Here is a 27359-nt window from a genome sequence, read left to right as displayed (position 1 = left end):
ACGACTCTTTTTTCCTTAGATTTGTATTTAATGATCTCAAATAAATTGTATAGTCCTATTCCCACATTTATGAAAAAGCAAAAACTTGCATTTCAATTTCAATCTACTGTACGCCTCACTCATTAGTGACAAAGGGGCAGTCCCACGCACAGTACTAGGTATACAAATATATATATATATTTAAACAGGTTATCAGTGTAATCGCTGTCCCGAGAAAGATTCAATTACCCTTGAAGTAACAGTTTTACTTGTTTGCATGCTGTTAAAAATGAATATGCTTTCCTTTGGGATGGCTGAATTCAAGCATATCAGCTACTTCTGATACTGTATCTATATGAGTAATGATGACTTCACAATCACGACACAAACAACGGAAAACAAAAACAACAACTCAACACTAGTTTTGAGGACTTAGGCCAGGCCCCCAGTGGCCGTTGCTGCGAGTGCTGCGTCGTGCTGCGTCATGCGCGCCACACACCAGACCATAGCCCTCTATGTTGCAGGCCCATTTCACACCTCACGATCCCCGTCTATTTCCCCCCCTCCTCTTCCCATGTATTTCTCTCCCCTCCATCTCACTCCCTCTTCCTCACACACCACCTCTCACCCCCTCCATCAATTACCCACTTTCACTCAATCCCCTCTTCCCCACCGCCTCGCATGTATATCTCTCCCCTGCATCAGCGCACGCCGGGCATCCCTCTCATGCCGGAAGCTTGGCCAAGCTTACTTCCAGCGTGCTGACGTTAGAGAGGCCCGTCGCGCCCAAGCATCGGAAGCTCGGCGTTGGACAGAGTGAGGGAGAGGCCCGCAGCTGGGGGTAAGCCGGGGCCCGGTGGCACCTACAGGACCGGCAGCCGGGCCCCCGCAGCCACCAGGCCCGGCTGTCCCCCCTTGTTGGCGGCACTGACTATAAGTACATAGTGATACTAAGCATCACACCGAAGATTAGAATTTGACAGCAGATAAAAACCACTTGGCCCTCCTAGTCTGCCCATTTCCCGAGCTGTTGTAAAACCTCAGACAATGTTTGATCATTGGCTTAAGGATAGCTTTATATCTACCCCAAGCATTTTTAATTGTATTGTCTTCACTGCCTTAGCCTCTGGCACCTCCGTTGGGGGGCTACTCCCCACACTCCCCACCCTTTCCATGAAGATGTACTTCTTCTCATTCTGCCCAGCAGAATATCACCCTCCAGCTTCAGCTTTAACAGTCTCTTACTCTGAAAAATGTAATGGCATTACAAATAACTCAGCATTGCTCTTTAATGTTTTACATTTTGTGTATTTACTGTATTGGTAAATTAGTCTATAAAAGCGAATATCATCTTGAGGTTGTTGCCATAGGAAACAGTTTATTAAAGTGAAACTTCTTTGCTGGCACCTACAAAAATGTTGCTGACACAAATTACCTTCATAGTGACGGAAGTGACATGATTGTGGGCAAAAGAGGGCGTCGCATGTGCAGCAACCGCCAGGGCCCGTGCCAATGCGCAGCACACATGCGCAGCAGCCACAGGGCCAGTGCCAATGCGCAGCACACATGCGCAGCAGCCGCCAGGGCCAGTGCCAAAGCGCAGCAGCCACCGGAGCCCATGCCAATGCGCAGCACACATGCGCAGGAGCAGCAGCAACCCCATGGGAGACGGAGACACCACACACACCCAGAGAGACACACACACACAGAGACACATACACAGAGATACACACACACACAGAAAGACACACAGACACGAGGAATTCAGTTAGTTTAAATATAGAAGTGCAAATAGCTAAACCAGGGGGTGTGTGCAGAGCACGTACATTCTATGTCAAACTTCTTTGCGTTGTCACTGAAATTGTGTTTTGATTTTTTATTTAAAACAGCACCATCACAAATACAATTTCTGTGACAAAACAGTGACAAAAGAGAAAGAAGTTTCACTTAAAATGCGCGTACTCTGCACACACAACCTTTTTTAAAATATGTTATCTATTGATGTGTCCAACACACAGCACAAACAATTACTCATGAAAGGTGTTGGTTTATAAAGCAAAAATATAACATATAACCATTGCATATATAAGGAGCTCTGACCACAAACATATTGAAAGAGGGGCTTTTTCCGAATTATGTTACGTATGTGGAAGGAAAGAACCCTTGGGGAATAAAATTAAAACTGCTTAGAACTGATGATGCTTATTTTATCTGAGTCATTTCAATAACAGATATTTATCTTTTATTACAAGAAGCTGAATAGATTACGTTTTCCGAAAGCAAAACGTAAGACAAACAGATTGTAACAAGCATAGGTCTTACATACCAGGACCTTTTTCAGTTAGTGCCATGAATAGGCTACCTAGCACAAACAGAGCTGAGCTGCTTTCATTACGTTTGGGTGATTTGCCATCATTTCTATGCAAGATGAAAATCACTCACTAATGCTTTAAACACATCCCAGTAGCAGCAGACGGAATATAATAACTTGAATTATTTTTCAGCTACTGAGCAAGCCATGAAATATGTACATTGTCTGAAATGCCAATGGTCGATTTCCCCTTGTATGTACAGTATCTGTTTATTTTAGGAATGTAATATTAAGGCTGATTTTATGCAATCGTTTTTTTCCCCTTCTGGACTCGTATGAAAATCACAATTTACCTCAGATGTGTCCTGAGATTTTGCTGCAATATCTTTTTCTTTCTTTGCCTTTTGGGTTTCATTTTTTATGCGCTTTGCTCCACATAATTTTGTTTTAGTCTCCACCTCCTGGGAACTGATATCCGGTTTCCGCGGTTTCACTGCAGGCAGCGGTTTATCCTCCTCTCCTTTAGTAAACCTTTCATAGGGCAGGATTAATCTAAATGATTAAGAAAACAAATTTTAGCTCATTAAAAATTGAGGTACAGTTGTTTGAAGTTCATTTTCAAATGTATTAGGCTAAAATATTACAAATGACAATACATTTTAATATTATGAAGATGATAAATGCACTGTTTAAATGTCCTGTGGAACAGAGGTTTCAGGCACTGGTTGGTGGATCCACACTAGTTCCTAGACATTCCATGGAGAACGGATTGTCTTGTCGAGCCGCACGGGATGCTGTAAGATGCATGCTTGCATGTACTAATATGATACAATACTTCTAGGGACAGATAAACCCCAATTTGCTGTGATTGTATTTTGGTGAAAATCCTCAGAGTGGATATTTGGGTGGCTTTTTGCCATATTTACTAAACGATGCTTAAGCCATGAGACACCGTATGGCATATTCGACTACAAAAGCCATGAGGTTGCGTAACACGGCTTACGGCTTTGCTCAGTAAATATGGCTCAGAAATGAGCACTTGCTCATACATTCAACCACTTCCAGGATCAACATGTATTTTCTTCAAGAGACAGATTATGACTGGGAAGCTTGGTAGCACATGAATAAGCTTTGTACTTCATAATATTACAGACAGTTTACTTTCATTATTTTCCCCCCAATTCTATCACCAAGTGTCTGTTTTTTAGTTAAATTAAGTTTGCAAAAATTGCATTTGACAAAAAGTATCCAGACAGAATAAGACAAAGGGGCGATAAGTTGTGATAGCGCAGGTAACGTGATATTGCATGACTTCAATGGGGCTTTTCCTGCGCTCGCACGTTGTCTGCGCTTATCACACCTTGCAGAATAAGGGGCAACATGTTCAAATGTTGCAAAGAAAGGGGGATTAACAATTGAAAAGTTTTAATCACAATTAGATTTTTCTCAGCAAAGCACCTAAAATCTCCCTTGAAATGACACATCAAACAATATGAGTTTTAATCATCTGTTTTCCAGTCATAGCATAGCTCTTGATCTTAAATGAGAACATAACTGGGTTATAATTAGATGAGATGGATTATATTACAATCTCAGTTTCAACTTCAATAATGAACGTTTTTCTTTTTCTTTTTATGCATTTGGCATGATTAATTACTTACTTTGGGATTCATGCACAACTCAGCGACTTAAAAATATGAACATTGTTACAGAAAAACATTTTGTTATTTTAGAGACAAATTAACTTCATGCAGTAAAAGCTTTGCTTACAAATAACAGACTCGGTATTGGGTATATTTAATCACAGACCCTAGAGACACTAAAATATTGCTCTCCAGTTTAAAGATTTTTTTCACTAGCCCCGTTTCACATTCTGCACACAATACTTAAATGCATTTCAGATAGTTATGACTTCTGAAAAACCAAGGTATGTGCCACAACATTTCCCAGTTTCACAACACAACTATGACACAAGGTTACGTTACATTGAAAATAAAATTCATTAACAGAGCCTGCTCCGACATGGTATGTGCAAAGAGGCATGAATAATGCTTTCTAGCCCAGGGACTGGCAGTCAGCCAGTAATGAAGCTAAACAGAGCCCATGGGGAATATTCATCTCCGATCCCATTACAAACTGAGTTTAAACATGTTACAGCTGCTAAAACTGTAAACTGCTCCCTCTATGAAGACTTACCAAAATAATATATAGCTGCCAAATACCTGCTTCCCGCTGTAATACTACAGTTAATGTTTACATAATAAAAGAGCAGAACCAAGAAGAATATGAAGAAAAACAGTATTTGTGTTTAAACTACATTCTGTTTATTCCCATTTCACAGGCATGAATATCAATGCATAGTGCGTTGCACAAAATGTTTTCAAGCTCATTAGTGGTGAGAATCACAGTGTCATGCAGGAAATATTTGGCCTTTTCCTCACATGCTAAATGTTTAAAATCCATTGTAACTCGAGCACACTTCATAATAATAGTTATCAGCTTAATAGGATAATTGTATGTGCTTTTCGTCTACAAGAAATCATTTTCAATATTTGAATGCATATATTTAATCAGAAAAATTATTCAACAGCTGTTAATTCCTCTACATCAAATAATACTAGTTTGTGACCTCCTAGTTTGAATATGCAGATAGAGAGAAATTCCATTCAATATGACTGTGCTACAAATTATTTAGTACTATTAGCATTCTTTCCATGTAAGAATGTACAATATTTTCTGCTCATAAGCACCTTCTCCCTTTCTCATTCAGATATCTGTCACAGTGCTGGTATTCTTTACGTTGCTGCTAATTGGGGACCATCTACTACATTTCCCATCAGAACTTGAACAGTTCAAGTAGCAGCGCAACAATTTCATTTGAAGTTATTTTTTTACTGAGCTCAGCAGTTGGCCATAAGACAGCAGTAAAAATACATTTCACGCAGCTGGTCAAAGGCCTAGCGCCAAGATCAGGAAATCTGGAATTAAATGTTTCTTGTATCTGGAAAGAGACATGACTAAGGTAGAAAACCGAGTAAAAAAAAAAAACAAGGCTTGTTTTAGGTTGTTCAAATTCTGTATATCAGGGTCAAACTGATCCTGCTCATCTTTAATAAAACAGACTTTAGTTATGCCTTTAAATGCAGAAAATGTATTTTTGCCATATACTGTGTATGTGTGTGTGTGTGTATATATATATATATATATATATATATATATATATATATATATTTATATACATATAATTATACACACACATACACATATATATATATATATAAATATATAATTATACACACACATACACATATATAATTATACACACACATACACACACATATATATATATATATATATATATGAGAGAAAATGAGAAAAAAACAGGCGCACACCTAGTGCATTAAAGTATAACAATCATTTTATGGAACATTAAAAAATAGACAAATGCCCACTCACAAATCAAACAATAAAAATGAGCAGTTATGAGATTGGCCCTCATAAGCCACTGGCAGTGTCTCGATCAGCAATGGAGTTTTCCTCCTCCACACGTGTAGTACAAACTCCTTCACCGGAAGTGACGTCCTCCCGGCGTGTGCCCCGCAACAGGAAGTCCCTCCGGGAACCAAAGATCTTGCCTTCTTTCTTCTGGCTATTGTACCATCAGGAGTAGTGGAGATCTGCCAGCTGCTTCTTGTCTGTCTCGCCACTCACGATACTGCGTCCGCAATCTGCTGTGTTTAGTGGGAAAGTGCCTCCTCCGTTTCAGCCACGCCCTACGCGTTTCGTCATCAAGGATGACTTCATCAGGGGTACCCATTGGTTGTGACCCCACAGTACTTATAGACAGGTTAATTTGCATACATGATTAGAAAACCTATTACATCGTTAATTACATGATTTTGACCTTTCATAGATATGGTGTTTCCTCATTACACTGATAGCTATAGAAAGGTTATGAGGGCACCACTGTTCTTGCAAAAGATAATAAAATATATATATAAAGAATTCAATATATAGCTCATTTGTATATAATATTTATTTAAACTATATTTCAATAAATAATCAAACAATATAAAAAAAGGATATGTTGTAATATAAATATTTAGATAGGGATAACAATTATGATGTCCAGATAAAAAAATTTCAATTCATATTTTAAATAAAAATTAATCTTTTGAACAAAATGTTTATGAAGCATAATAAGTGAGAATATATATATATACCTGATATCCATTTTTTCATTTTTTCCATAATGGATAATAACAGGTATATATATATATTCTCACTTATTATGATTGACAAACCAATTATCTAGTGGGTTAACTGGGTAGTTTTGTATTCGCCCTCACCATCATTCTCCAACTCTTGAGACTTTGAATTTAAAATCATATATTATATCATGCTTCATAAACATTTTGTTCAAAAGATTAATTTTTATTTAAAATATGAATTAAATTTTTTTTATCTGGACATCATAATTGTTATCCCTATCTAAATATTTATATTACAACATATCCTTTTTTTATATTGTTTGATTATTTATTGAAATATAGTTTAAATAAATATTATATACAAATGAGCTATATATTGAATTCTTTATATATATATTTTATTATCTTTTGCAAGAACAGTGGTGCCCTCATAACCTTTCTATAGCTATCAGTGTAATGAGGAAACACCATATCTATGAAAGGTCAAAATCATGTAATTAACGATGTAATAGGTTTTCTAATCATGTATGCAAATTAACCTGTCTATAAGTACTGTGGGGTCACAACCAATGGGTACCCCTGATGAAGTCATCCTTGATGACGAAACGCGTAGGGCGTGGCTGAGACGGAGGAGGCACTTTCCCACTAAACACAGCAGATTGCGGACGCAGTATCGTGAGTGGCGAGACAGACAAGAAGCAGCTGGCAGATCTCCACTACTCCTGATGGTACAATAGCCAGAAGAAAGAAGGCAAGATCTTTGGTTCCCGGAGGGACTTCCTGTTGCGGGGCACACGCCGGGAGGACGTCACTTCCGGTGAAGGAGTTTGTACTACACGTGTGGAGGAGGAAAACTCCATTGCTGATCGAGACGCTGCCAGTGGCTTATGAGGGCCAATCTCATAACTGCTCATTTTTATTGTTTGATTTGTGAGTGGGCATTTGTCTATTTTTTAATGTTCCATAAAATGATTGTTATACTTTAATGCACTAGGTGTGCGCCTGTTTTTTTCTCATTTTCTCTCATAGGTATTTCCAAGGGAGTTGTGTCCCTTTCAAACGGGCTGCCTTTACCTGGATGCACTTTATTGGAACGGGACTCTATGTTTTTTTAAGGTTTTTGGTATACATCTAAAGCTATTCATTTTTATTTTTTAGTAATATATTTTTTTGTATACTTTTATATATTTTTTATAGCATTTTTTATTAAAATTTTATTAGTTATTATGTGATATATTTTTTTAACATAGGATCCATCTTATATTATTACCCCCCCCCCCCTGGCCACCCCATTGGTTGTTTCAACACAGTAGCTAATTCACTCACAATTTATAGGTTGTTATAGTAGGCGCTCCTTAATGTTTTTGTTTTGTTTTGATATATATATATATATATATATATATATATATAATTATACACACACACATACACACACACACATATATATATATATATATATATATATAAAAATATATAATTATACACACACATACACATATATAATTATACACACACATACATACCAATACATGTTTAGTGTGTCAACTACCGAAGGGCTTTTGCAGCACAGGTCAATATGGTGAGCAGTTGAGGCTAGTGCCCAATTGCTTAATAGCTCTTCTGAAACAGACTCTTCTGAAACAGACTCTGGCACACCTCTTTTTGAGCTCTGCCCTCTCTCTAGCAGTGCACCAATTGTATCTAGTGACTGCCTGGTCACATGATCTCCCCCAAAGAACTTTGCATCTTTGGTCCTCTTCTGCTGCACTGACGGCCATTTAGTGAACCCCCGAGCCAAATCTTCGCCGATCGATCACAGGAGAACGGATGATCGGCAACTTAGCTAATTACTTATCATTGTGTGGATTGTATTGATGCACATATTAAAGGAGGGGAAATTGTAATAAAATCACGGCAGCTCAGACTGCTTCTTTAAGTAATTTCTTGAAAGCTTTGAAGGTGGGAGCTCTCCTGATTTTGATAGGGAAGTGATCTGAGTAGTCTGGTTGGGTGATATGAAGTAATGCGTTTCAAGATGTATACTGTGTGTTTGTGTGTTTGTGTATGTGCTCATTTGCATGTCATTTCCCAGAATCCCTTGCTGCAGTGGAAGTGCTGTGTGCTGGGTGATAATGGTGAAAGGCGGGGTTGCAGACCTGTCTAAGACATGCAAATGAGCATACAGTAATATTTCCATTTGCTATATGCTTTGCTGTGGAGGGTTTTTTTCTTCCCTTTTTTACCCACCATAACTTAACTAAGTACACACACCCACCCACCCCCACCCACCCCCACCCACCCACCCCCACCCACCCCCACCCACCCCCACCCACCCCCACCCACCCCCACCCACCCACATACACCCACCCCCACCCCCACCCACATACACCCACATACACCCACATACACCTACATATACACCTACATACACTGAGTCCATAATAAACTACATGAATATTCACAATAACGCTCAAGGGATTCTACGGAATTCTAAAACGCTATGAACAATTGCTGGTTCAGAAAGGTTTCCGTTGCAATTTTCGCTGAATGTTTTTTTCTAGCTATCCTGTAATAGTATAACACAATTGCCCACAGGATGTGATCTTATCATCTGATTATAACAGAGGTTTTATATTCTGGTTGCTTTTACGGTACATATATTGGCGCCATACAAATAAAAGATAATAATAAGAGCTATTGCAAATGAATTTCTGGTACATTCAGCTAAACACTAAAGAAAAAGTGCAGGTGAATTTAAAGCAAACTGACAACCCCCTGCTAATAAGGGTTATATTTATCTCAAGATTCAAAGAGACAATGGGGGTTATTCATGGCACTGTGATAGTGTCGATTGGAGCACTCTCAGTTTAATGAATAACAGTAAATGCCTGCAATATAGAAATGCTGGGATGATGATATAATGTAACTGAAAATAATGCACAACAATACAAAAAAATGTCCAATGTTCCTATATTGCAAAAATCACATTTGTACTTTTGTCTACAATCTATATTTGGACGAGAATAAATATAAACTACATAACAACATACATTTTTGATATTTGTTTGATATGTATTTACAGTAGGAAGAAGCTGACTCCTAACTGAGCCACGTACAGTATGTTGCGGTGATTACAAGCACTACAGTTACAAAATAAAAACCACTGGAAAATGTAAGCAACCTGTGAATATACACAGTGCTGAGCAAAGGTTTGTGAACCCCTTAGGACGAGGTCGGCAACCTGCGGCTCCTGAGCCACATTCGGCTCTTCCCGCACCTACATGCGGCTCTCGCAGGTTGCCTCTCTCACTGTGTGCTGCGGAGGGGGGGGGCGGCTCTAATTAGACCTTTATCCCCCCCCCCCCCCGGCATCTCCCCAGCTGCTTGGCTGCCTCCTGCACAGACCCACGCCGAGTCTCTCTGATGCCAACGCACACCGGAAGGGACGTCACAGAGCGGCCCGGCGTGGGACAATGAGGAGGCAGGACAGTAGCTGGGGAGATGCTGCGTGGCAACAAGCAGGCCAACCAGCGCCGGACGCCCCCCGCCCCCCGCCCCACAGCACACAGTGAGAGAGAGAGACAGCAGCTAAAAAACTAGAGGGACTTATTGTGAGATGCATTTTATTCCTCCACATACTGTACTTTAATCAGAATTAGGGAAAAGAAAAATTAGTTTATTGTATGTTAATGGTTATACAGTATATACCTATTAGTGTGTATAGTACAGTATATGTATGTGTGTGTGGGGGTGTAATATTCATGCATGTGCTGTATGTTACTGCTTATACAGTATATACCTATTAGTGTGTATAGTACAGTATATGTATGTGTGTGTGTGGGTGTAATATTCATGCATGTGCTGTATGTTACTGCTTATACAGTATATAGCTATTAGTGTGTATAGTACAGTATATGTATGTGTGTGTGGGGGTGTAATATTCATGCATGTGCTGTATGTTACTGCTTATACAGTATATACCTATTAGTGTGTATAGTACAGTATATGTATGTGTGTGTGTGGGTGTAATATTCATGCATGTGCTGTATGTTACTGCTTATACAGTATATAGCTATTAGTGTATAGTACAGTATATGTATGTGTGTGTGGGGGTGTAATATTCATGCATGTGTTGTATGTTAATGCTTATACAGTATATACCTATTAGTGTGTATAGTACAGTATATGTATGTGTGTGTGGGGGTGTAATATTCATGCATGTGCTGTATGTTAATGCTTATACAGTATATACCTATTAGTGTGTATAGTACAGTATATGTATGTGTGTGTGTGGGTGTAATATTCATGCATGTGCTGTATGTTAATGCCTATACAGTATATACCTATTAGTGTGTATAGTACAGTATATGTATGTGTGTGTGGGGGTGTAATATTCATGCATGTGCTGTATGTTAATGCTTATACAGTATATACCTATTAGTGTATATAGTACAGTATATGTATGTGTGTGTGGGGGTGTAATATTCATGCATGTGCTGTATGTTAATGCTTATACAGTATATACCTATTAGTGTGTATAGTACAGTATATGTATGTGTGTGTGTGTGGGTGTAATATTCATGCATGTGCTGTATGTTAATGCTTATACAGTATATACCTATTAGTGTGTATAGTACAGTATATGTATGTGTGTGTGGGGGTGTGATATTCATGCAGGTGCTGTATGTTACTGCTTATACAGTATATACCTATTAGTGTGTATAGTACAGTATATGTATGTGTGTGTGTGGGTGTAATATTCATGCATGTGCTGTATGTTAATGCTTATACAGTATATACCTATTAGTGTGTATAGTACAGTATATGTATGTGTGTGTGTGGGTGTAATATTCATGCATGTGCTGTATGTTAATGCTTATACAGTATATACCTATTAGTGTGTATAGTACAGTATATGTATGTGTGTGTGGGGGTGTAATATTCATGCATGTGCTGTATGTTACTGCTTATACAGTATATACCTATTAGTGTGTATAGTACAGTATATGTATGTGTGTGTGTGGGTGTAATATTCATGCATGTGCTGTATGTTAATGCTTATACAGTATATACCTATTAGTGTGTATAGTACAGTATATGTATGTGTGTGTGGGGGTGTAATATTCATGCATGTGCTGTATGTTAATGCTTATACAGTATATACCTATTAGTGTGTATAGTACAGTATATGTATGTGTGTGTGTGGGTGTAATATTCATGCATGTGCTGTATGTTAATGCCTATACAGTATATACCTATTAGTGTGTATAGTACAGTATATGTATGTGTGTGTGGGGGTGTAATATTCATGCATGTGCTGTATGTTAATGCTTATACAGTATATACCTATTAGTGTATATAGTACAGTATATGTATGTGTGTGTGGGGGTGTAATATTCATGCATGTGCTGTATGTTAATGCTTATACAGTATATACCTATTAGTGTGTATAGTACAGTATATGTATGTGTGTGTGTGGGTGTAATATTCATGCATGTGCTGTATGTTAATGCTTATACAGTATATACCTATTAGTGTGTATAGTACAGTATATGTATGTGTGTGTGGGGGTGTGATATTCATGCAGGTGCTGTATGTTACTGCTTATACAGTATATACCTATTAGTGTGTATAGTACAGTATATGTATGTGTGTGTGTGGGTGTAATATTCATGCATGTGCTGTATGTTAATGCTTATACAGTATATACCTATTAGTGTGTATAGTACAGTATATGTATGTGTGTGTGTGGGTGTAATATTCATGCATGTGCTGTATGTTAATGCTTATACAGTATATACCTATTAGTGTGTATAGTACAGTATATGTATGTGTGTGTGGGGGTGTAATATTCATGCATGTGCTGTATGTTAATGCTTATACAGTATATACCTATTAGTGTGTATAGTACAGTATATGTATGTGTGTGTGTGGGTGTAATATTCATGCATGTGCTGTATGTTAATGCTTATACAGTATATACCTATTAGTGTGTATAGTACAGTATATGTATGTGTGTGTGGGGGTGTAATATTCATGCATGTGCTGTATGTTACTGCTTATACAGTATATACCTATTAGTGTGTATAGTACAGTATATGTATGTGTGTGTGGGGGTGTAATATTCATGCATGTGCTGTATGTTACTGCTTATACAGTATATACCTATTAGTGTGTATAGTACAGTATATGTATGTGTGTGTGGGGGTGTAATATTCATGCAGGTGTTGCGGCTCTCAGAATATTTTGGACAAAGAAATTTTTTATAAAATGGCTCCACTTCCTTGAAAGGTTACAGATTGCTGCCTTAGGATTTTCACATATTTCAAGCGTAAAATGTCATTAGATCTTAAATCTATATCATAATAATAGATAAAGATAACTTGATCAAACAAATTACACAAAAACATGACACTTTTTCAACATTTATTGATCCACAAATGATTCAACATTCAATATCCATGTGTGAAAAAGCCTGTGAACATTTAGATTCAGTACTTGGTGGCGCCTCCTTGAGCAGCAATGAGTTCAACTAAGCATTTCCAGTAACTGCTGGTCAGTCTCTCACATCGGGTTTGAGGAATTTTGGCCCATTCCTCGTTACTGAACTGCTTCAACTCAGTGACATTTGAGGGCTTCTTTGCATGGACAGCTCGCTTCAGGTTCTGTCACAACATTTCGATGGGGTTTAGGTGCAGACTTTGACAAGGCCATTCTAAAACGTGGAATTTCTTCTGCTGTCATTCTTTTGTAGATCGGCTTGAATGTTTAGGATTATTGTTTTGCTGCATGACCCACTTTCACTTCAGATTCAGCTCATGGACGGATGGCCTGACATTCTCCTCTAGAATCTTCTGATACAATGCAGAATTCATGGTTGTGTCAATGATGGCAAGCCGTCCAGGTCCTGAGGCAGCAAAGCATCCCCAAACCATCACACTCCAACCGCCATGCTTGATGGTTGGGATGAGGATCTTCTTTTGAATGCAGTGTTTGGTTTTCGCCAAACATAACGTTTCTCACTGAGGCCAAAAAGTTCTACCTTTGACTCGTCTGTCCCCAGAAGTCTTGTGGATCATCTATGTGCTCCATGGCGAACTTCAGACAAGCAGTAATGTTCTTTTTAGAGAGTAGTGGTTTCCTCCCAGCTATCCTTCCATGAATACCATTCTTGTTCAGTCTTTTTCTGATAGTTGAGTCATGAACACTCACATTAGCCAAGGCAAGAGTGGCCTGCAGATCCTTGGATATTACTCTGGGGTTCTTTGTGACTTCCTGGATGATTTGCCGTTTTGTTCTTGGAGAAAGTTTGGCAGGACGACCGCTCCTGGGTAGAGTGCCTGTGGTTTTGAACTTTTTCTATTTGTGGACTATCTGTCTGACAGAGGATTGGTGGAGCCCCAAATCCTTAGAAATGGTTTTGTAACCCGTTCTAGACTGATGAGCATCAATAGCTGCTTTTCTGAGGTCCTTGGAGATTTCTTTTGACCGTCGGATGATGTGTTTTCACACACCTGTATGGTGAAAAGCAAACTCACAAAGTGTCTGGTCTTTATATAGGGTGGGGCCTCCGAAATTCACAACTGAAGATCTACCAAATTATTTAAACACCTGATTCTAATTATCCCCTTTAGTTTAGCTGAAAAAACCAGGGTTTCACTTACTTTTGAACATACCCTGACTCTTAATTACTAATTGTTTGTCTAGTTCATACATCATTCTGTTTCCAAATAATAATAATAATAATATAAACCCTATTGGATATATATTTTTTAAAGTCTGGTTTTGTTTCAAGAAGGTTATCATGGAAAAACTATGGAATTTATCATTGGGATTCACAAACGTTTCTTGCCGCTATATTACAAAATAATACTTAAGGATAAAATGAGTGATGCAGATCAGCACACTGTGATCATTACTATGTTACATCACAGAATGATTACATTGTATGCAACTCAGCATAAATTCCCATTAAATGACATGACATTTCTAAAAAGATCAGCGTTATGTTTATTTTGGGTAGAGGAAAAAAATCAATTAAACATCAATTGGGTAATTACTACAGGACTACTATTTGCTCCTGTTAGACAGTACTCATCTATAACATGTCACAGTAATGAAGTACTTGACATAATAAGCATTTGTATGTTCATGCTGGCAATCCTGCCTTCAAAAAGATGTCTGTGGGAAGTCAAGGGTGCTGACATACTGACTCCCATTATGGTGTCCAAATAGTTATTGTATTCAGGCCCTATTCAATCAACTCTAAAGAGGGTTCACGGGGGAGAGGCAGTACAGGCAGGGTAAAGTGGCTAGAAAGATCGGAGTGAGGAAGTGTTCTCAAATATGTTAATCTATATGTAAATTATAATTCTTTGACCAAATACTATACAATAAGCTCGGAAGAATGTTTTTCACTGGGCCATTTGAGATATTTATCTCAAATTTTCTTCATCTCCATTTACTGTGGCAAATTGAAATGTAAATCTGCCTAAATCAGTGGTTTTCCACCTTGTAGAACCATTTGAAAATAGTTTTATGTGTTTGTAGAACCCCAGGCACTTTATAACATTACAGAATTACAAAAATGGCAAAATCAAAAGCTGCTGCGCTCGGCTGGGCCTTTTTCTTACTTTCTCAGCTGATGACATTGATGGCGCTACGACCAATGTCACTGACTGCATCATTATTACTCGTGCTGCTATATACACTGTGCTAACATTTATTAACCTTCTTGAGTAAGGAATAGAAAAATGGGAAAATGTCCCCATTACCAAAATATTCTCAGGGGTCTCTAACTCAATCATAGACAACTGGAAACCACCATAAACAAACCGTTTGCATTTTCACAAGGCCGTACAATTTCTGTGTATTTCCCCATTACCTCTGTGCTTAGGATCAATAGCATTCCCAAGCCTAGTGATCTTTATCACTCTTTTTTTTTCATTATAGTTTTATTTTGAAGATATTTTTCACAAATTTTTTATCTCGTTTTAATTTGGACATATTGATCACTAAGCATTTTTTATATTGCTTTATTTTTTAAATATTTATTGTTCATCTACAAATTAACGCTACAGTATGTCAAAAAAAGAGTGGTAAATATCTAAAAAAAAAGAAAGCTATATAAAAAAAAAATAAGTGAAAATATTAAATATGTCCAAAATAAAACTGTATACAAATGAGTGATAAATATCTCCAAAATGAAGCTATCTAAAAAAATAATTAGTGATACGTTTCTCTAAAATAAAACATATATGTAGCACAATATGTTTCTGATAGCCTAACTATAGAGATATCTAACACTCTGTGGCATATGGAAATGAGAAGTCTATGAAACTCCACAAATACATTTTTTTCACCTAATTCAATAAAAATGATACATGCAAGTTTATTGCTGAGAAGCAATAAATATCAAGCGATGCTGACAAAATGAATTTAATCTGGTCCTTTGTCTCGACATTTCACAGGCTCCTAAACAGATGAGGGGGCTATTTCCTGAAGTCTCAGCAAAACTGGTGCAAATAAAACAGACAAAGAACAGCACCAGATTAAGTGCAATTCTCGGTCTTTGCGCTGATTTTGCCGTCATGAGACTAACAAATAGATACCCCGTGTATGTAAATGAAGAGACTTGTAGTTCAGTCATTATCAGCAGTGTTTTTAGAAGTGTTGATAACTGCTGACACAACAGGATTACAGTGTAAATGAGGACTAAAACATGACAGCCTTGAAAGTGCAGTCCCTCTACATTTAAGTTTCAAGAAATTGAAAGCACTTATTCACGTAACCCCCATGTGGCAGGACGGCCTGTAGGCCAGGTCAGAAAATAATCCACACGTGCCGTTTTAGGGTAAACCAAATGTTGAGTGTTTTTTTTTCCTCCACAACACAAATAAACATTTGGGCACAATGTCCCTTTAAGGCGAAACAAAACTCATAAAAAGAACGCCTACTACCCATAGGGAGATCTTGCTAAACATTCCAGGCCCAATCTATCGGGCTGGCTGGCTTTGTCCAGTTCCCAACCCCAAAGATATACCACAATAGTTATGGAATAATATTAAAGTTCTTACGGTATCTTTGTTTGGGAATCTCTGTCCCTAGAGAGAGTTTAGGAAATCTTTCTGGATAGGAGCTTGCACAGGACAGCTCTGTGGTCTGAGTCAGCCACCTAGTAAAAGCAGTAGCCTCCTTATCAAGCTCCTTATCAGCTGTCTCAGCTTACTTCCTGATTGCCCAAGTACTCTTACTGGGTTAAACTTCTGAGTGCTGGATGAAGGACTCATATGTATATTTCCCAGGCATAATTATCAGTACCTGACTTCACCATGTCACCCCCCCAAACATTTTTGACTGACTCCTAACAGCACAATTGCTATATATATGACATCTTTATGATCATACTATATACACATTAATGAACCTGCCTCCCATCACTGATCCCTGAGGCTGCCAGGCAGAATTGATCTTCAAGCACTTAGGAAGACAAATGGGGGCTTCATGGAGGCACTGTGGTGTACAATGGGCAAGAAGGGGATGGGACTAATTGCATTTTGGGGCAAAGTTAATGACAATATGGAGTCGGGAACTAATCTCCCGATTTTCACAGAGGAAATGCTGCATGTATGGTTCTCATGTTATTTGAGCTAATAATCAAATATGAAAACATCCCCCTAAAACCAGCCCGTAGAGCTCCAAAACCAGGTGATCTCCTGGCGTAAAGAGAACATGTTTTAAATACAGGGCATATGTCCTCAGTCAAGATGGCCCCGTGACATCTTCCTGCCCAATCTGCACTAATCACTAAAAACTACACAAAATAAAGTGATTACTGATTTGCTTCGTGACATTTTCCTCGATAAATTGTACAGCCCAGATTTCGAGTTTAAGATGGTTTTTAAGAGAAAAAAAACTCTGTAAAGGTACCAGGAATTCTTATATACAGTATCCTTTGAAAAACAGCTCAAACCTGTTTCCCCCTTCTTCCGGTTGATGAAATTATTACAATGATATTTTGTTTATTGCATTTTTTATATTGCATATTACTGTGTATTTAGTTGGGAAAAAATGATTCCTTTATTCTAATAACATTTTCTTCTGTTTGCGGGTTTGAAATCCAAACTTTATTGAAGAACTCCATAATGAATGTTCAAATCCGAGTGACATGGCTGGCTTGATGGCGGTGCAGACAGTGCCAATGCACCGAGCCCCGCTATTACAGAGGCTCAGCGCTCTCCCCCACAACAATTATAATGATTGCCGGGGGAGAGCAAGGGTCCCCTGTAACTCTCTTACCTTCTCCCGGCATCTCTCCCCATCATTATGGCTCCGTGACATCAAACATCAAATTGTGTCGCATTGTCATGCCAAACGGACGCGCCATGACAATGGGATGCCATGTGGCGCTGCATTGCCATGACGCCACGTGGTGTACCGTTGTCATGGCAACGTGACACCATTTGACATTGCAGAGCCATAATGATGGGGGGATATGCCGGGAGGAAACGGGATGCCGGGAGGAGATGCCACCAGCAGCCAGATGCTGCCGGATAAGATAGAAGCCGAGGGCCGCACATGTCACTTCACTGAGTCCGGCAAACATTCCAGCCTACCCTGGTATAAAAGAATCAAAACCCGAGAAAGGCTCATCTTCTGTTTTTTTTAATGTGAACTGAGTGAACTTTTGGGTTCTTGAACAGAAAACTCACTAGATAACACACTAGTTTGAATACCCACTACCCCCAACTATATATATATATATATATATATATATATATATATATATATATATATATATATATATATACAGTGTTCGACAAACCTATACATTTGCTCGCCCCGGGCGAGTGGATTTAACATCGTGGCGAGCTCCTATTGGCCCAAGCAGCACACGTTTGGTACTAGGTGGTGAGTAAAATTTTTTGTGTGGCGAGTAGATTTTTTTGGTGATTTGTCGAGCACTGTATATATATATATATATATATGTATGTATAAAACGTTATACTTATTTCCATATGTTTTGTCAATTGGATGTAGCATTGGGCACCCTTGTCTTTTGTTGTATACATTTGCCACGCTCAGTAGCACTCCTTTTGACACATATATATATATATATATATATATATATATATATACAGTGTTCGACAAACCTATACATTTGCACGCCCCGGGCGAGTGGATTTAACATCGTGGCGAGTTCCTATTGGCCCAAGCAGCACCCGTGTGGTACTAGGTGGCGAGTAGATTTTTTTATTTGGCGAGTAGATTTTTTGGTGATTTGTCGACCACTGTGTGTATATATATATATATATATATATATATATATATATATATATATCGTGTGGTGGGTGTTGGAGTTTGAGCTAACTGGGAATGTGTGTGTTAATTTAATTCCTAACTGGTAACAATTGTTTGGAGGTAAAACTGACCCCTCCTCCCCGAGCTCACCCCTCCCCACCTTTTTAACTTGGGAGGTTCTAGCATTTTGCTGAATGGACAGGACTCACTGTGGTTGTTTCCGCTCATACAGAGGTAAAAGGAAAAGTTCACAGTTTACTGAAAGGACGTGTACATTTGGTTATCTTGACGTTGGTATGCAGGCTTATGACTCTTTGGCCAAAGGGTTTGACTACATAACCAAGAAAATATTATTATTTAAGTATTTAAACTTTATACCATATATGTTTTGTCAATTAGATGTAGCATTGGGCACCCCTGTCTTTTGTTGTATACATTTGCCACGCTCAGTAGCACTCCTTTTGACATAAATATATACTGTATATATGATGTGGTGGGTGTTGGAGTTTGAGCTATATACAGTTAGGTCCGGAAATAATTGGACACTGATACAAGTTTTGTTATTTCGGCTGTGCACCAAAATAAATTCAAGTTACAGTTAAATAATGAACATGGGCATAAAGTGCAGTCTATCAGATTTAATTTGAGGGTATTCACATCCAAATTGGAGGAAGGGTTTAGGAATTACACCTCTTTAATATGTAGCCCCTTCTTTTTCAAGGGACCAAAAGTAATTGGACAATTGACTCAAAAGCTGTTTCATGGACAGGTGTGGGCTATTCCTTCGTTATTGCATCATCAATTAAGCAGGTAAAAGGTCTGGAGTTGATTCCAGGTGTGGCATTCGCATTTGGAAGCTGTTGCTGTGAACCCACAACATGCGGTCAAAGGAGCTCTCAATGCAAGTGAAACAGGGCATCCTTAGGCTGCAAAAAAAAAAAGACGATCCATCAGAGAGATAGCAGGAACATTAGGAGTGGCCAAATCAACAGTTTGGTACATTCTGAGAAAAAAAGAACGCACTGGTGAGTTCTGCAACACAAAAAGACCTGGACGTCCACGGAAGACAACCGTGGTGGATGATCGTAGGATCCTTTCCATGGTAAAGAAAAACCCCTTCACAACTTCCAGTCAAGTGAAGAAGACTCTTCAGGAGGTAGGCATATCATTATCCAAGTCTACCATAAAGAGAAGACTTCACGAGAGCAAATACAGAGGGTTCACCACAAGGTGCAAACCATTCATAAGCCTCAAAAATAGAAAGGCCAGATTTGACTTTGCCAAACAATATCTAAAAAAGCCAGCCCAGTTCTGGAACAACATTCTTTGGACAGATGAAACTAAGATCAACCTGTACCAGAATGATGGGAAGAAAAAAAGTATGGAGAAGGCTTGGAACGGCTCATGATCTGAAGCATACCACATCATCTGTAAAACACGGTGGAGGCAGTGTGATGGCATGGGCATGCATGGCTTCCAATGGCACTGGGTCACTAGTGTTTATTGATGATGTGACAGAAGACAGTAGCAGCCGGATGAATTCTGAAGAGTATAGGGATATATTGTCTGCTCAGATTCAGCCAAATTCAGCGAAGTTGATTGGACGGCGCTTCACTTTACAGATGGACAATGACCCAAAACATACTGCGACATGAACCCAGGAGTTTTTTAAGGCAAAGAAGTGGAATATTCTGCAATGGCCGAGTCAATCACCTGATCTCTACTCGATCGAGCATGCATTTCACTTGCTGAAGACAAAACTTAAGGCAGAAAGACCCACAAGCAAACAACAACTGAAGACAGCTGCAGTAAAGGCCTGGCAAAGCATCACAAAGGTGGAAACCCAGCGTTTGGTGATGTGCATGCGTTCCAGACTTCAAGCAGTCATTGCCTGCAAAGGATTCTCGACAAAGTATTAAAAATGAACATTTTATTTACGATTGTGTTCATTTGTCCAATTACATTTGAGCCCCTGAAATAAGGGGACTGTGTATGAAAATGGTTGCAATTCCTAAACGTTTCATACGATATTTTTGTTCAACCCCTTGAATTAAAGCTGAAAGTCTGCACTTCTATTGCATCTCAGTTGTTTCATTTCAAATCCATTGTGGTGGCGTACAGAGCCAAAATTATGAAAATTGTGTCAGTGTCCAATTATTTCCGGACCTAACTGTATATATATATATATATATATATATATATATATATATATAAAGCCTTCTTATTTTGTTCCCCCCCTTCCCCCCATAATTTCTTTACAGAACCAAAAGTACCAATACCAATTGAATTCTGGCAAAACCAACATGGGAAAATGTGTAGAACCAAAACACCCTTACTTGCGGTGTGCAGTGATGAAATCTGCATGCAGCAGTGATGGATCGCAGAGAGAATAAAGCTTTGGCCAAGTCATTTTATAAGCTTATACCAAAGCTGGTATGAAGATTAATATATTGTAAATCTGACCTATGATGTCACAAATATATCTGGAACATATTAGTGCATTTAGAGAACAGTCATAATTTCCAAATACTGCAGACTTCTAACAGCAGTGTTCCTATTATTTCCTTAAACAATATAAGATTTAACATTTTAAAAAGTAAAAGCAATAGGTATTTTTCTTTTTAGAATTACAAAGCTGTTTGTTAAATGAATGTAATTTCTATGAAAATAAAGTCTGTTTGAAGCAAACGGCATGTTCCAATCAATGAAGGGAAACAAATGAACAGTTCACTAAGTCATTTCAAATATCAATAGTTATGTTTTCACATTAATATCTGGGAGATGTATTTTCTCTGCTGAACCAACACTGATTCATACTGCTGGCAATTCATCTGCATAAAACCGTGTTTCACACACTGCTCTGAAATTAAATAAAGGTGCAGAGTGAACGCCGGCTTTAGTCTTCCATCAGAATTTATGAAAATCCAATGCACTGCTGCAGCAAAGGTCACACGTCTATTACAGTAAGTAACCTGGGCCCATGCCAGCGGATCTAGAGAAGACAGAGGCGGACAGGTTTATATTTGCAAATTCAAAAACTCCTAAGGGTGGCGCTATATTTCTCAATCAAAATCATAGCGATATAATTTTTTCTTTGGCTGCATATTATACATGTCTCCATGACACTGCCATGCAAAGACTTATTATTATTATTTTTAAAATCTGTAACTGGCCATATTTTCACAGTAATGACACTTAAGCAAGAGAAGATCGAATTGGATGGAATCTGCAGCACAGCTGTTTTAACATAGCCACATAAGGACATATAGATGTTATTGTGGCATTTACTGTGGGTTATTGTACCACTGGACTGTTACAGACAAAAGTGTTAAACGTGCTATCCCACCAAACCAGACCGACTTCAAATTGTTTATATACTTGACATTAACTTTTTTACTTCTGATCACATGCTACAGTACATGGTGAAATTAGACAGTGTTTTTTCTATTTAAGAGAAAATACTGAAATAACAGCTGTTTTTGATGTAAATCTTAAAGCTGCTACTACTGAATGTTATTTTTTTCATTTTGGTACAAGACACAACTAGTCGTAACAATTGTTTATGTATTGCATGTTCTGTTATATTTCTTTTAGTGCATTATTTCCTTAAAAAGGCTCTCAATCCTATATTTACAAAGCTAATAAAACATATCAAATAATGTAACAACTGTAAAATATTTTAAAGAGGGTATTAGTTGCAACTTCAATATATATTGCTAAATGGTATTGTTCCTACAGGGAGCAGCACTGTACCTTTTATTAAATAGTGAACAAACAATGAGGTCTGTTTGCACCTTTGATTTATATTCCTATGAACTTGTCAAACAAGTTTTTCCTAAGTAGATTTGTTTTTTGCACAGCAATTGGGAAAGAGTTGGGCACGGCTTTATTAGCAGGAAAGTAGTTAGTAATTATGTAATAGTTTATTAACCACAAGTCATTTGGAGGTCACCAGTGATCCAATGCATTCAACTTGCCCCTAAGCCCACTCATTACAGTAAGTACAACACTGTCAGAATATTTGATTTTCTTGCAATAGTCCTACTGTACTTAGCAACATATACTGGAATTGCAAGAGGATGAAAACGTTCAGCCATATAACACCATGCCTGTTACTTTAAGTTAAGTAATAGCTTTGCTGACTCAGGGCCCAAACCCCAATGATAAAAGATTACCATGGAGTACAGTAGGCAAAGATTCAGAAATCCTTCAATAGTTTTGGATGTGGGATTTATACAAACATAATATGGTTACTGGGAAAACCAGCCTTTTATTTTATATACATGGCATTATAACTCAGCCTTCAGCAGCGCAATGTTGCAATGTTGGAATTATGGCTACATTCTTTAATCCGATAGATATAAGCCACCTCATATCTTAACCAGCCCCAGTTATATATTGTATATTCCTGTTTGTTATTTTAACAGTTAGGCTTTTATCCCTAAATCAGCATCAATTGATTCAATCTTAAATTATGGTAAAACCATCTAAAAGGTTGAGTGTTACAAGGTGATGTCCTTTCACTTTGCTAAATGAATCTGCACCTCAGAACAAACTTTGTAACCATCACCTAAGAGAAAAATCGGTAAAAGAAAGTTTAATGCTAAACAATTACATTCTTCTGTCATCTGAGACTTAATTTTTTTTTTAACATGCTTTACACATTTTCAATAGTTCCTTTGTTAAAGCATCTGTTACTCACATAATTGAAAAGATGTTTGTGCAGTGGCATGCTTGAGAGTACAGTTACTCACTGTTAATGATAAAGCCCCGAGGACAGAATATCATAAGTATTAAACCTCTCGTTATGCATCAAAATGAGAAAGGGCTTGGGCACAAAAATGTATTCACATATTTTTAATTCAATCTCCGGAAAAAGTATCAATAATATTTTTTAAACATGAAAGGATTCTCACAGAAAAATACTACTTTGTATTAAACAAGCGCAACAAAAAAGTTAAAAACAACACAGATATGCTGTGACAGAGAGAAAAATGGTTGTTTGGCAGATTTGCAGGTCAAACAAAGAGCTAGCTAGTACAGTATAAAGTATGACATGTACTGTAGCCTTGATTTAACATTTGCCTAAGGCTGTTTTTACACGTAACCACATAAAGTAATACTTATTTATTCAGAATTTGTAGACAATAAGCAAACTAAGAGAAAATGTCTATATATTCTTGATCTACACAAGCTCTTCACAGGCCTTAATGAATAAATATGAATAATATTAATAATAAAATAAGTCTACTGTTTATTAATACTTCTAGTTCAAGATGAAGTCAAAGCCATCAGACAACAAGCAATGCATAGTGTACGATTTATTCTCTCTCACTTTAGTGCCCTACATTAAGAGAATAAAAATAAAACCACTAACCCTTGCCTAGTAGTTTATCTATCCCACTGGAGGCTAAATCCAGTTGTAAAACACAACAGCCTTTTCCCACCAGTGATCCCTTTCATGTAACCCATTTGTAACCAGGACATGCACTGGAAAATATTAGCTGCTACCCTGTTTTGATTTGTGCTACTTCCACTGTACCATTTTTAACTGTATATATTCTTTGGTTTCAAGATGCTGTGATGCCTCTTCCCAGTGCTGGAAAACAGTTCAGCTCCATTCAAATGAATGGAACTCAAATCTTCTCTAGCACAAGCAAGCAGCAGCTTCACAACACATTGGAAACCGACAAATGTTCTAGACATTAAAAAGAACTGTGATTCTACTTTATATACTGTATGGTACATCCATTAACAGCAAAGTAAACAAATGGGAGCTGAGCATGTCTGCATTCAAACAAGAGCCACATGGCACAACAGGAGATATTTTGCAGACGAGGATATGCATATTATACACATTGTACGGTACCTTCAATCACATTTTTGTGGAAAGTACACTTTTAAAAAGTATTGAATCAGGCAGTGGCATTTCCTGGTGAGGTGAAGGCAGCATTTCTGCCATCATTAAAGTAAAATCATTTAACAACCATATGATTCTCGTAGCTTTTTGGGCTTTCTTAATATTCTTTTTCTTTAGACATATCTTATAATAACTCCTAGCAGTAATTAGTTTGTGAAAATGGGTGCTAAGAAGCATAACCAGGTGTCTATACTGCAATTACATATATAAACGAAAGTCAACACATGCAGGGAGGGATATATGTTACGTTTGCCTGGTTTTGCAAAGTACTAATGTAGATGGGTACTTGATAACAGGCACTACAGACACTCTACAGATTTAGATTTTGCATAATTTGATAAAAATGAGTTCAAAAACACCAACCTCTCAAACATCATTGTTTAAGCTACAGATAGGAATATATATGATAAGGGATTGCTAACGCTTTAGTCTGCTACATTATACACAGTATTGCACAACCAAGAGACAGAAAATCACGCAAAGGCATCTATTTCTGCCTTTAAGTGCCATTGGTAAAGAGGTGTGAACTTGGACAAATTCGCGTTGCCTACAGTATGTTTTGCCCGAAGTTTTGAAAAGTTCAAAGATTCTCGGAAAAAGTTCACTAAAACATTTTAGCTCAAAAATGAATGTCTATGAATTAGTGAATTCTGAAAACTGTGTTTTAAAGTTGTCAGACTGCAGGGCAAGCTGATATAGGAAATACAAGTAAAACAAATCAGGCAGCGAGACTGAAAATCTTACAACTACATACTCCTTAATCTATATATCCAAAGGCTTAAAAACATGAATGTAATCATGGTTCCATGACGCACACTTACAAAAGCATATAAAGGCATGTACTGCTGAGACAAGCAGATTGGAATGTGTGGAAAAAACAGGCTGCAGCTTCACTGCTCTGCCCGAATGATGTGTTTTCCGTACATTTTTAAGAAAATATCATTTTGAAAGTTACACAATATTACTTTTTTTTTTTTTTTTTAATGTAGTCATTAAAAACTTGTTTATTCAATTCTGGCACAGACTACGTTTTGGATAGGAGAATAAAAACATGTATTGCTTTTTCAACAGCGGAGAAGACAAATTTGAACAAACAAGGTGGTACCTTTTTAATGGATCAATGTAAATAAAGCATGTTTGACAAGCTTTCAGGAGCTTAATGTTATTCTTCATCTCTCTTACAAAGAGGAAAATAGGATATATGCTACTAGGTAGCTAATAGGTTACTATAAACGCACGCGACGGCGGCAATGCATTTGTTTTGACACGACATCGCGTCGGTGTCGCCGGCGCTATAAGCGCAGACTTACGGTGCTAAACAGCAACCTATAATAAAGATGATCCCTTTTTTACAGTTGTTTCATAATTTGGGAACTAACCGTTCTGGGTCCTGAAAACCTTACTTCTATAAGCCCAGTGACTAATACCATAAAGTATATATTAGGTAATATATTTTGTTTAGGGTTAGTCATGAGCCTATATCTATATGAACAAAAAATATTGCACATCCCTGCACAGTACAGTACAATACTCCAGTGATTCCAGTGATCACAAGTGAAGTTATAAAGTGGCTTTTAGTAATGCACAATAACAGCTATTTTTAAAAAAATCTACAAAATATATTTTTTCAAATTAGATTTGTTGTAAGTTATGATACCTTTTAACCCTTTGAGTGCTCCAAGACATACCCTGCATTTCATAAGGGCCGCCACTCTAGGGGCCTTATGATGTGCAGGGTACGTACGTCATGCTAAAAATGCTGGTTTTCTGGGAGAATGGGTATCCAATGGAGTACTTATCCATTAAAAGCTATCACAACATACAGAACATCTATATGTTTGCTGAAGAGCGGCTTAGTGAGTAAAAGCACTGACTCTGAACATGGCTTTTGAAGCAGGGGAGCCTGGTTCAAATCCTGATGTCAGCTCCTTGTGACCTTGGGTAAAGTCACTTTACCTCCCTGTGCCACAAACACACAGAAAAATAGATTGTAAGCTCTTCGAGGGAGGTAACAAAATTCTATGTACAGCACTGCATATACTGTCAGCGTGATACAAGAATAAAACTATTATATTTATCTACACTTCTGCAGGGTCACTATAGCGACTATAGCCACTAGTCGCAGCGCAAATCTTTGCAGCTGCTGCCCCCTGTGCTCGCGCCCCCCTTACCTCAGTTCCCGGTGTCAAATGACGCCGCGTTGCCATGGTGAGGCCTCCTTGCTGCCCCGTCCTTCCCAATTGCAGCCTCACATAACGCTGTGGACACTGTGATGTCATTTGACGGCGCAACGTCACGTTGCCATGGCAACGAGACGCCGTGTGACGTCATGTTGACGTCCGCGGCATCATTTTACTCTGTGATTCGGAAGGAGGGGGGCGGCAGCAAGGAGGCGGCCCCCACATGTAAGTGCCTTCCCATCAGGCCTGAGAGCGCGGCACCTGTATATGGGGCAAACATTTTTGCCACCCTAAAATTTTGCCGCCATATGCCCCGGCCTATTGGGCCTAATGAGAAATCCGCCGCTGTCTATCACATGAACTCACTGCTTATACAAAAATGTTAATGATTCAAAGCAAGTTAAAAAAAAAAACACGTTTATAGATATGTCATTGGATCTTATTTAATGATGACAGAA

At 38.1% G+C, this 27359-nt stretch overlaps 1 protein-coding gene across 3 annotated transcripts in view; it reads right to left on the bottom strand.

Moving 5' to 3' along the window:
* ARID5B (AT-rich interaction domain 5B) overlaps positions 1–27359 on the bottom strand; it is a 277172-nt gene that overhangs the window by 11977 nt on the left and 237836 nt on the right. For all 3 annotated transcript variants that reach the window (XM_075612969.1, XM_075612968.1, XM_075612970.1), the window contains one exon: positions 2644–2842. In XM_075612969.1, the coding sequence (XP_075469084.1) occupies positions 2644–2842 (199 nt within the window). The remainder of the gene's footprint in view (positions 1–2643; positions 2843–27359) is intronic.

The sequence above is a fragment of the Ascaphus truei genome, chromosome 8, assembly GCF_040206685.1.
Source record: "Ascaphus truei isolate aAscTru1 chromosome 8, aAscTru1.hap1, whole genome shotgun sequence".
Taxonomy (NCBI): Eukaryota; Metazoa; Chordata; class Amphibia; order Anura; family Ascaphidae; genus Ascaphus; species Ascaphus truei.
The sequence above is the reverse complement of the archived record's forward strand: the minus strand, read 5'-3'. Positions and strand labels throughout refer to the sequence as shown.